At 41.4% G+C, this 12,955-nt stretch overlaps 1 protein-coding gene across 1 annotated transcript in view; it reads right to left on the bottom strand.

The window, feature by feature from the left end:
* Positions 1 to 12,955, bottom strand: part of LOC141131334 (aminopeptidase N-like) — a 144,290-nt gene that overhangs the window by 28,399 nt on the left and 102,936 nt on the right. The window contains exons 11-14 of the mRNA XM_073618481.1: positions 10,321 to 10,496; positions 4,840 to 4,916; positions 3,746 to 3,879; positions 1,609 to 1,664 (exon numbers count right to left, since the gene is read on the bottom strand). Coding sequence (XP_073474582.1) covers positions 1,609 to 1,664; positions 3,746 to 3,879; positions 4,840 to 4,916; positions 10,321 to 10,496 — 443 coding nt within the window. The remainder of the gene's footprint in view (positions 1 to 1,608; positions 1,665 to 3,745; positions 3,880 to 4,839; positions 4,917 to 10,320; positions 10,497 to 12,955) is intronic.

Raw genomic sequence — 12,955 nt, 5'->3', positions numbered from 1 at the left:
GAGGTTCTGGAGGCGTAGGGAAAGTGCAGGGACACGCCATCATTGCTGGAAGCCTTCCTATTTGGGTACAGACTGGCCAGGCCACATTTCGCTCCTCGCGATAGACACTGTCGGTATCCCTGAGACTTTCCACTTCTAATACATCACTCTTACATCCTGTGAGTGTTCCTGGGTGGGTTGCCTTCCCGCCGGGCTTATTGTATATTGCCGAACTTTAGTTTCAATATATTCCTGTTTCCTCTTTCTTTGCACCTGGTGTTTTCTGCCCACTGCACCACACGGCACCTACCCACTTGTATAGAGCCTGTAAGGACAGATCCCCTGCTGAATTAGAGCTGAATGTTCCATTGTTTTTTTTCCCTGCTATAGCTGAACCTATAGCTGAACCAGTCTATAGACAGGCAGATGTAAATAGTAATACATTAATTTACAACCTCTTATGGCCCGTACACACTATGAAAATCGGGTGAACATTTTTATCCAAGGAACGATTGTACAATTTTCTTATCGTGTGTACACAACTTCCGACAGCCAATTCCGAAGGAAAATTTCCAAAGGGACAAATGCCTAAATTTTTCTCATATGGGAACAGAACAAACGATTTTCATTTAATGTGCACCATTTTCGTATGATTTTTGTGCGAGAAATAGTAGATACGAAAGGCTGCGCATGATCAGAAACAACAAATAACAAATAAAAAAACCTTTGTCGTACGAGAATTTTTGTACGTTATTTCTACCCTTGGTTCCGACTTGCTGTGAAACATGGAGGAGAACCAGATGATCATTCACCCAATTTTCTCATAGTGTGTATGGGGCTTTACTTTGATACATCACATTTAGGTAAAAAAAAAAAATGGAAAAGGACACAGACGTTTTTGGACCTAGAGAGACTCTGAGGTAATTGAATGTAAATAGTTGCACGTCTTGCTTGCCTATGGACTAACATGCTTCTGTTTAGATCCACCAGAAAAACAGGTGGCTCTGATCGGAATGTCCGTCTGCAAGGGCCCTGACTATAATGACACAATGATGCTCTGAGTGTAGGATATTTATCAAGTAAATTAGCAACACAGTTATTCCTTTCTTTTAGCAAAGTCTTTGTGAAAGTATTTTTGTGTATTTGCGACCTTTGCACCTGTAATTCCTGGCAGCCAACTATGACAAAGTTGCAAGGTCAGGGACAAATTTATCACTGTAGATGGGGCAGGTTTTAACTAATCAGATGCACAGTTAGGTAATGGCCAAGGTCAAGTTTCATTCTGTCACAGTGCCACTTTAAAATTAGTGACCTTGTAGTAAATCTGTCTCATTGTTCATGTTTAGCATTGCCTCGCCATGGGACAACATTGATAAATGTCCCCAATGTATCTTTCTCTCTACTGATTTCAATAATATAATAGAGATCAAAACTGAGGAGGGTCTACATCTACACTGTTGGGTAATGTCATCCCATTACTCACAGTAGCATCTGCAACTACTAAAACAAGGACAGCCAATGGAATGGAAAAAGGGGATTGCTTGGCAAACATAGGAATCAAAATGCCAGGGTGGATGACAACCTTAAGCACAGAACATTCAATGCAAATATTTAAACTTAATTACTGACCTGGCTAAATTAAAGGCATCGTTGATGATCTGAGCACGGTTGATGAGAGGTATTGCCTGCAAAGCAAAAATTGGATAAAATACTTCTCCTTCATTGTACTATACATGTTCAGAAAATGTACACATGCATATTTATTTTCTCTGCTTAGAGACAGCTGTCATTTCACTAGTAATGGTGCCAAATTGCAATACTTGGAGTCAAACTGTCACATGATCTGCACAGTTTATTTATGTACCCATCCATGTTTTGAGGACAGCAATCACAAAAGATCTGTACCACCTGCAGAGATATTGATAATAGGAGTTGGACATTTTCTGGAAATTTAGTTTGACTAGCACAGACATCATACACCATAAGCCAGAGCTGCACATGGAGTTTGTTCTGTGGATAAATATGTCAGTTGAAGAAGGAAACCTCTAATGGTGCAAATGGAATAACTTTTTGATATGGTACCTTTCAATGCAGTGGAATAGTGCAATGTAATCTACTTTATTTAAAGACATTCACATGCTTTTGAAAATATCTGTTTTCAAATATATTGCAATGCTCAGAAGATACTAACACTGCGATGGCGATACTGATGTACTACATTGAGATAGTAAAGCCCCAAAAATATCATAGAAATAATAGTAGTAATAGTAAGATTAATAATAACAAAAATAAGCTCTATAATATTTTTTCATTTCTGTTACCGGAAATATGGATACTAGCAATTTTACCTACATTTAAAATTGCTCTGGGGTCTCTATTGTATTAGTACATTAATTCTATTGAACAATGAATTGTGGCCAGGGCCTCTGATAAGGCAGTAAAGCCAGCCTTCCTGTACCGGGCCTAGGCCCCATCAGTTCAAAAAGGAGGCCCGTGCACCTGTCGAAAAGGGGGAAAGGCTGTACTGCCTTATTGCCAACTATTGTGGCTCCCCCTGCAGCTCTTCTGGCTTCTCCTGAGGCTGCAGAGAAAAAAAATGGGGAATCTCTGTCCATTTCTCTGTCTCAAATGTGAGACATCAGGGATCTGTTTAGACCCCTGATTTGTCACCAAATGCCCCCATCAAGGCTGTTAAAAGAATGTAAAAGAAAAAAAAAGGAGAGGGGCCCTGTCAGGTAGGCTGTACAGGGCCCCTGTGATTTCTGACAGCAGCCCTGATTGTGGCTACCACAATAGGGCTACCATATGTGACAATATTGAGTTCTGAAAACCCCAAATGGTGCAGAAAGGGGAAGTCATACTGCACACAGTTCTACCACCCAAAATTTGCAAGTTGGTAACAGAACACTGCGGGATCACACCTATTCCCACACCCACAACTCTCACAGGCAAAAATGCATTGCCGTTTAGGAGATGCATGGGGGTACCATTAATCCTAATGGTACCTACACACATTGGAAACTGCAGCATGCTCTCCCAGCACTGGGAACCGCATAGCTCTTGCGGTTTCTGTGCAGGGTGCATGTTCAGAAAAGGAGGAGGGATGTGCTGCCGTGTCCATGCAAAACATGGGTCACAGAGCCGCACAAGTGTGAACCTAGCCTGAAGGGAACAAAAAAGATGGCTGCATTTACAGTGCAGCAGTTCTCCCTTACCGCTGAAACTATAAAGACATTCTAAGAGTCATTTATGAAATTAGTGATTCTGACATATCAGATTATACTCCACGGATTCAAAGACCAGGCAAACTTTGCCTTTCACTTTTAATACGGTTTATTTTACTGCTGCTTAATGTTTGTTTAGTAATATCTTTTCTGTAAATATTGTCTTGCATCATTTTCCTTTTCTCTCTTTCATAAAAACGATATTTTAGAAATGTTAAGCTGAATCTCTGAATGCCGTAATCAGAAATGAATAAATCTTTGCCTTTGTGAGGACTACAACATTTTAAAAACACTGTTATATTCCAGCCTGGCGGTCGCAGCGCATATCACAGACACTTCTTAAAAGGTCAGAATTGCAACAGCAGATGCTACGAGTGGTGCGATAAAACATGTGGTGATGGCTACCATTTGTTTGTGTAAAGAGTTACCGACCCAGTGATAACCATTCTCAATCTGCTGGTGCTAAGTTTGTAGTCCTGTGAGCTGGAAAATCTCTGTGCAGGATTAGGCTGAGAGTGTAATACATCACACCATCTACTTACTGATATGTCATTGTTCAGCTGATGGAGGAGTCTGTCCCAATTTCTGTCATCATAGTTAACCCTGTAGTATCCGGTGACATCAAGGTTAACCAGAATCCAGTCATTTCCAGATACCTTAAATATATCATTTCTGTCTGGAATGCAGAAGAAATACAAATTAAAGTTTGTTATACTGTCATGTAAAGTAAATCAGCGTTAGGACAGCACTGATATACAAATTCTGAGAACTGACATTACACGGCTTAAAGGCTAATTCATGCCAGATGCAATGTTATACATATTAATGTAGTTCCCATCATTGGCAAAATGCATAGGCATAAAGAAAAACTATTGTTTTTAATGGAGCCCAGTGACACCAATGTGTTGCATTGAGGTACATCATGCATTTGTGGTATGTTGACCTACCGCCACCACCGCAACCTTCACACAATTAACCAAAGCGCCAGCACATTGAGGGCCTTTCCTATCTGATTTGATATATGGACCATCCCTTTTCTCTGCATATCCAGCTAGTGAACTTGTGTGTGAGGATATAGTCCCTTCTTTGGGGTGACCTCTGCCCGATGGTTGATATTCCCCTTCCCCTCTGTGCATTTCAACAACCCTGGTCTAATTGGGACTAACATCTGTTGCAAGAAATATCATCACTATAAGGAGCATTCACTGCAGGATTTTTCCATCTATCAGTACTCATCTTTGTATCAATATTGGGTGTTAAACCTGTAAACACAGAGTGGATCCTGAGGACGCCCATCTTGGGCGAAACAAGTCGATCCCACCATCTTATGTATACTCTCAAGTGTTATGCTAGCTGTACAATAGGCCTGGTAGCGTTCACTACATGTTTTGGACATTAATACCTCCATTTTAACGATGGATTATAAATAAATATAGTTGATTTTACTTAACTTTGCTTTGTTATATGACTGTATATTTTTTATTTTTTGCATGCTAAAATACACTTCCTTCCCATACCCCCCCTTTTGGGGAGATCTGGGGAGACCTCAGTTTTTGCCACTATATGTTGACCTGCATTTTGCCACAGCTGTATTGGTACTTGCCACATAAATTAGGAAATAAACTATACTACATACCTAAACGCTGTTGAAGCCACAAATTTCCTCTTTGTCCACCACTTTTAAGATATGAAATAGGTACCTTCCAGGTATAGCTGAAAATAAGGAACATCAACCCAGTTAAATACTTAGTAAACTAATAGTTTTATATGAAAAGGTTCAAATTCTTACCCATCAGATTAGTGACTTCCTGTCTACATCATCCAAAAATGATTACTCGGTTCTAGGTGGGTGAAGATAAGATTTAACTATCTGCTGGGTTTTCCCTGCTATCTGGGATTTCAGGGGGAAAAGCCAAGACCCTTTTTATGACCATGACAGACTAATGCCAAGTACACACGATCAGATTTTCCGACAACAAAAATTGGATGTGAGCTTGTTGGCGGAAAGTCCAATCGTGTGTACGCTCCATCGAACATTTGTTGTCGGACTTTCCGCCAACAGATGTTGGCAAACAGGCCAGGTTCTCAAATTTTCCGCCAACAAATTTTTGTTGTCGGACTTTCCGATCGTGTGTACACAAGTCCATCGCACAAAAGTCCACGCATGCTCGGAATCAATGTTCACCAAACACAACATTAGCAGAGGGAGCCCAAGGGGGGCACATGACTATTGAACTTCCTTTTTATCAGCTCACCGTGCATCTTGTACGTCACTACGTTCGTAATTGTTGGCCAACATTTGTGTGACCGTGTGTATGCAAGACAAGTTGGAGCCAACAACTCGAACAAAATTCCACGGTTTTGTTGTCAGAAAGTTCGATCGTGTGTAGGGGGTATAAGAGTCAAATTTTTAGCTGGTCCTATATTCCTATTGAAACCAAAAGGTTGATTTACTAAAACCGGAGAGTGCGAAATCTGATGCAGCTGTGCATGGTAGCCAATAAGCTTCTAACTTCAGCTTGTTTAAATAAGCCTTGACAAAAAAACTGGAAACTGATTGGTTTCTATGCAGAGCTACACCAGATTTTGCCCTCTCAAGTTTTAGTAGTCAACCCCCAAGTATCCTCTACTAGATACTCCAATATATAGTGAATGCTGGGTGAGAACACCAAGACCCATGAACATTAAACCCTTTCCTTATGATATATGTATACTTACCCGTACTTTTCTTCGGTTTTACGTGTCCTTTTTTATGCAACCTCCTATTACCAAAAATGTTATGCTTTTTAGTATCTGCCTATTAATGCATTTTCTGTCATGTGGTGTTTCTTTGTAATGCTCACCATAACTGTCCTACTCCAATATAGGTTACATCTGCTACAGAGGAAAAAAAACACTATATTTGTGCAGCTTAATTAACATTTGATGGCTGACAACATTTCCCTGGTGCACAATGACTCTATTATAAAAAGCATAAGTGTGAGCTTTAATTACAAACAGACAAATGTGGTTGAATGTAAGAAGGGCAAATTTACGGTATATAAAATACGGTATATAAAATAATTATTTATAAATAGCCCCTTTAATGTGGTCTCGTGGACTGACCTCTTTGCAAAATGTCTGAAAAAAAAAAGGTTTGTCTTTCCAAGGGAAACCATATAGTTTTCAAATGCCATTTTCTGTTAGAATCAAAACAAGGAAAAGAAACGAAAGAATCGAAAAAAAGAAAACTGATAGAAAATGTAGGTTAAATTGGTATATAACAAAGATGACAAATACACTGACATGCATAGTTAACACTAAAAAGAAGGCATCTTTTGTGTCTGAATATGCCATTAGTCCTAGCAGAGCCCTGTGACCTAGGAGAAGCTGTATAAGGCTAATGAATAATGAACTTGAGGGGCAATGTTAAGACACTAGTTCCTCATCAGGTCCACCTCCCTTTTAGACTGATAAGGGATAGACAATGTTATTATTTGTGGGTTTACACACCAGCGCCTAGTATTCATGTGGGAAACAATGTTTGGGGGCAGAGCATAATGGTCCAAGTCAAAAAAGGAGCTCCCCATCAATACCCTTCCCCTTCAGTAATAAGTGGTATGTATGGTTTGGGGCAGTGCCCGATAGGTGACATTGGAAGAATAGTTCCCCACCAGGTTTGCTCACCCTTGGTTTGGCCTACCATTTTGATGTTTGATTTTAGGTTGTGAGAAAACTGAAGAACAATTACCTACCAGGTCCACTCTCCGTTTGTTTGACAATGGTTCTGCTGCTTCATTATTTAACCACTTGAGCCTCGGAAGGTTTTACCCCCTTCATGACCAGGTCATTTTTAGCTATTTAGCACTACGCTATTTTAACTGGTAATTGTGCAGTAATGCAATGCTGTACCCAAACAAAATTGCTATAATTTGATTCACAAATTTTTGGTGGTATTTGATCACCATTTTTTTTTTATATAAACGAAAAAAGACTGAAAATTTTGAAAAAAAAATTTTACTTTCTGCTATAAAACATATCCACTGGTCCAACAATATGGAAATAAAGTAAACTAAGCCCCTTTTCTGTAGGAATAAAGTTAGGATTTATCATTAGATCAATACTTCTATCCTGCTACCAGATGCCATGTTACAATCAATCTGACCTTTATTGCAGAGATTAAGACGAATTACTGATCAGAGAAGAAAAGATTCTCACTTGATATCTTTGATTACTGTTGGATCACAGAAAAATATGTCTTTGAGCCCCACTTAACTGCCATGCACACCCCTGGGCCAACTGAAAGTGGACAAATATAGATTTTTTTGGGACAGATTTTCTCACTGTTTTCCCTCTTGAGAGTGTCCGCGCAGTCCGCAGAGTGCATAAACATGCTTGTTTGGCCAATATGACCGTGTATGTTCATGCAACATTTTTTCCAGACTGTTCAAGATTGTTCAGTGCTACTTTACATACCTAAAATCAGAATAACCTATTGCCAGTCAGTCTAGTCTTTACCAGTACAACCCTTCTCCATCTCTCTGAAACCACTTTTCTGAGCCCCTTCCTTCACCCTTCTTCACCTCTCTATCTCCTCACATTGCTCTCTATGTCTCTTTGCCCTTTTGGTTCAGCTTTAAATCCCCCACCTGTACTCACTTCATATTATGGTCCAAGTCTTTCAAAAGTACCACTGGAAACTAAGAACACCCCACTGCTTTTGCCTGTAGCTTGTAAGAAGGTAACATCTTGAGCCAAAGATCGGGCATAGTTACCATTATTAGACAAAGTTTCAGGAACATCCCCTTATGGGTCATTGTGAGTCACTTGCTGATGTATGCATTGTGATGTGATTAATTCTCTGCAACATTATCTCACTTTTTATTTTACTCAACTAATCCCATGTTCCCTCAAGGAGGGTAACTCTCTCCATTGGTCAACCAGGGTTTTTTTCCTTCATTGAAAAGACATTTTCTCAACCATTTGCTCAACCAATCCCATGTTCTCTCAAGGAGGGTAACTCTCTTCTTCGGTCAGCCAGTGTATTTTTCTTTCATTGGAGGAACATTTTCTCAACCATTTGCTCAACCAATCCCATGTTCCCTCAAGGAGGGTTACTCTCTCCGTTGGCCAACCAGTTACTTTTTCCATCATTGGAAGAACATCTTCTCCAATCACAGAATAGTTACACACTATGAAGGAAAGTAGGCAAAAAATTTTAATCCCTGTTGTAGGCTGGGTGCACTGGGGCCATGCTTTAAACAGTAGGTGCTATAAGCATGGAGAGAGGTTTTCCTCTCTACCAATTTTACTACATTATTCTGTGACAATGCTATTGGGCATGTTTAACCACCATACAGTGGAGTGAACTGGAAATCTGTGTGTGGATGAGCATCTGTCTCTTGGGTGCTTTGGCATATGTAGCTGCCCAAACCGCCATAGTAATAAAAATAATCTGCCACTAATTAGAGTTTCACCTATGTGTCCTAAGTGTGTAACTGTATGATACTGTATATTATGTACCTGCTTACGCATATGTAATGTGCATATATCTAATTTTGAACTTATTACATTTTAAACTAATTTTCTACTACTATTTTAAACAATTTTGTACTAATTACAGTAGCAGCAGTATATATGGTTCCCACAAAGTAATGTTATTGCTCTCTGACTGGCCCATTTAAGTCATTTATTCAGTTTTGAGGCTGGAGGAGACTTATATCAGTGTTCCTGAACTCCATTGCTCAAGTATCCCCAGCATGTTTTCAAGTTATCTTCCACATATGATTTCATCCAAATTCCTGTCTAAAGAATTGTCATAGCTGTTACATTCAAGAGACATCTTGAAAACTTGAACTTTTCTTAGTACTTAAGGACTGGAGTTGAGAAATACTAACACCCTACCCATTGCAGCCATATGTGCTTAGCACAGCAGTTATCATAGAACTGTTAATAAGGGGATCTCTGATGTCTTTGCTGTGCTTGGCATATGGTGATTTATGTCTTTGTCTGATCTCGATCCATAGTCAGGTCACTGATAGTAAGCCTGGAAGGGCTCGGTATTGTGTACCAGTGTTCTCCACAGGATAAGCTCAAATTCTGGAACTTTTTCGATATTACCATACACTATATTACCCAAAGTATTGGGACGCCTGCCTTTATATGCACATGAGCTTTAATGGCATCCCAGTCTTAGTCCATATGGTTCAATATTGAGTTGCCCCCCCCCCCCCCCCCTTTGCAGCTACATCTTCAACTCTTCTGTGAAGGTTGTCCACAAGGTTTAGGAGTGTGTCTATGGTAATGTTTGACCATTCTTTCAGAAGCGCATTTGTGAGGTCAGGCACAAATGTTGGACGAGATGGTCCGGCTTGCAGTCTCTGCTCTTATTCATCCCAAAGGTATTCTATCAGGTTGAGGTCAGGACTCAAGGTCCTCCACCCCAAACTCGCTCATCCATGTCTTTCTGGTCCTTGCTTTGTGCACTGGTCCAAATCATTTGGTGGAGGGGGGGGGGTTATGATGCAGGGTTGTTTTTCAGGGGTTGGGCTTGGCCCCTTAGTTCCTAAACCTTGTGGACAGCCTTCCCAGAAGTGTTGAAGCTGTTATAGCTACAAAGGGTGGGCCAACTCAATATTAAACCCTACGGACTAAGATTGGGATGCCATTAAATTTTATATGCGTGTAAAGGCAGGCGTCCAAATACTTTTGGTAATATAGTGTATTAACACTTTCGGAGGGTGGCTTGGGGGATATTTTAATTACAAACTTACAGTTTCTGAAATAACAAAGCAAGCCCTGTAATTCAATAACTACAGTGTGTAGGTGGTAGTGGAATTCCAATGGTAAATTAATGTGTCTGGCTGGGTTAAAAGGTTAAACAAAGGGCACCAAGCTCACATATCTGCCATCGGTGATTACTTGGTAATGACAGCATATATTTTATGGTATATGTGCTTCCTGTTCTGTCTCATCCTACTCTACAACATCTATGTTTAGCCCCGTGTGACAGATTTTCTTTTAGCATGAAGCATTCTTCAAATTCTTTGGTTTTCTTCCTCTAAAAATTTCTATAATTCATTATTTTAAAATATAATTGCATGCATTCATCTATTATGCTATTAACACATCAGCTTACTTAAATGGTGATTGACGAGTGATGACTGATTCTGGATCTAGAAGGAAATGCTTCTGGTCTAAAGAACCTGACGCTGTGTCTACTGTTACCACTGGGAAACCCATCTGCAAGACCCAGGTGTCCATGATGTTTCTAACAGAATCAGGAAGTGTTATGTTGCTTTGTTTATCTACAGCCTAAAAATGAATAAAATAAGGCTCTGTTATTAATACTGTACAATATAGTAAGATGGCGTTGCATCACAAAAATCATTGAAAATAAGAAAGACAATGGAGAAGTGAGTGGACACTTGTCACCTTTGGAAAGCATAACTACTGGAGGGAATATGAAAATCTCACAATGCTTGCTAAACAGTCTTAACATACATTTTCTATTTACACAATGCTGTAGTATGCAAGTTTTGTCTTAATTCAGAATTCAGAATACGTTATTAATCCCAAAGTGTAATGATTATCCATCCCTTCTCCAAAAGGCGAATGGGTGAGTCTATCTATCATATGGTCTCCTATTATATGGTCTCCCATGACACATCATATTCTGGGTACATGTCTTGGAGCCTAACAGTACTCAGCTATGCCAAGTGTATGGTTTGTTCTGTCATATGCCCATGTAATCTAGAGAATTATTATTGAAGCAATTTGTATGGAGCCCCTGGAAGACGTGATGTTGTCACGAAACGCGTAGGGCGGAGCTAGACGACGCGCTGACGTCACCTCCAATCTGTGCTCCATTTCCAGTAGGACGGGTTTGTCCGAGTCCACACGGCCAACGGACCGGACTTAAGGCTCTTTTTTCTGGATGACACTGTAAGTGTGTATTTATGAGTTTTTGAATAAAGTCCTTTATGGTTTTACACTATGCAATTTCCATCTTTATTTTATGGTACGCCCCTTCCACGAGTTGGTTCTTTACCGCTGATGTTGTGATGACCCTGTAGTGGATATCGATGCGGGTTCCAGTTGCCAGTTTCAGCCGTGCTTGCGAGCTGTGATCCTCTGTAGTGGGGGATCGTGGCTTTCCAGTAAGGAGTGACCCCTTCCATTCTTGGTGGTGGACTGTCCTTTTCACGGACGAATATTTGTCAATCACTTGGAATTTTATTTAGATAGTGCCACCTTCCAGACTGTTTTTTAATTCACCCTTTGGACTTTCAAGATTGCATGAGGGATTTACTTTTGATTTATTTTTGTTAATATTGTTTTTCTGTGTTTGCACATAATTGTGCCTATTTAGAAGTTGTCACTGTTTTTATATTTATGCACATTTTGTTACTCACTAGCGTGATTCTTTTTGTTTCTTAATTTGTATGGATGGCCTTGCAGTGATATGTGATTGGTATGCAGTGGCATGGGGGTGCGGGGGGGGGCCCGCACCGGGTGACACCCACCAGAGGGATGACACCCGTCAGAGGGGTAATACAGGGGCCGCTGCTAAACACTGTACATTTTTGACTGCAGCGGAGCAAGCAGGGCACTCGGCCGTGCGGGGGAGGCTGCCTGTAACACTCCTCACTCAGTCAGGCTAATATCCCCGAGTGAGCCGTAGTTGGTGGGCAGAGCTGGCGGTGTAGCTGCCTCCTCCACTCCTTCCACAGCTTCCTCCACTATGGCTGATCCTGCTGCTGAAAGGAGCCACCCTAACTTGCCCTATACCACCCCAACCTGCCCTATACCACCCCAACCTGCCCTGTGCCACCCCAGCCTGCCCTATGCCACAGTAACTTGCCCTATACCACCCCAATCTGCCCTGTGCTACCCTAACTTGCCCTATACCACCCCAAGCTGCCCTGTGCCAACCTAACTTGCCCTATACCCCCCAACTTGCCCTATACCACCCCAACCTGCCCTGTGCCACCCCAGCCTGCCCTATGCCACACTAACTTGCCCTATACCACCCCAGCCTGCCCTGTGCCACACTAACTTGCCCTATACCACCCCAGCCTGCCCTGTGCCACTTCAATCTGCCCTGTGCCACACTAACTTGCCCTATACTACCCCTAACCTGCTCTGTGCCACCCTAACTTGCCCTACACCACCCCAACCTGCCCTATGCCACCCTAACTTGCCCTATACCACCTCCAACTTGCCACTATACCACCCTATACTACCCTAACCTGCCATTATAGCACCCTATACTATCATTTATAGGGGCCGGTTTGGGGTGCGCCCTGTGACTGTGCGATGCCTGCAGAGTGCTGGGCAGCCTAGACAGGAAGGAGGAAGGGGGTGACGCCATGTTTTACCACACCGGGTGACACCAACCCTAGTGACACCACTGTTGGTATGCATTATAATGGTATAACTGGTAGTAATGTAAGCTGTAATACTGAATCTCATGGCTGTTCAGTAAATTTGGCAAAAAAATATATTTAACCTGCCCAGATTTATGATTCACAAACTAGCGTGCTTGCTATTAGGATACTTTCTAGGCTAGAGGGCTCTACAGGTCTAGCTTCTGACACCTCCCCCTGGTTCTAGAAACTACCAGAAAGTTCTAGAAGCTAGTGAGCAGAGGTGAGGGGGCAGTGATCTGCACATTTGCAAGAATCTAATCAATCTCCGGCCAGGAGGCATGGCAAGGTAGTTGGATGGGCTCATAAACATAGAAGAGTCTGGCCAGGAAGGGGGTCGGATGG

Source organism: Aquarana catesbeiana, linkage group LG03 (assembly GCF_042186555.1).
Source record: "Aquarana catesbeiana isolate 2022-GZ linkage group LG03, ASM4218655v1, whole genome shotgun sequence".
Taxonomy (NCBI): domain Eukaryota; kingdom Metazoa; phylum Chordata; class Amphibia; order Anura; family Ranidae; genus Aquarana; species Aquarana catesbeiana.
Note: the sequence above shows the minus strand (reverse complement) of the source record. Positions and strands in the feature narration are given on the sequence as shown.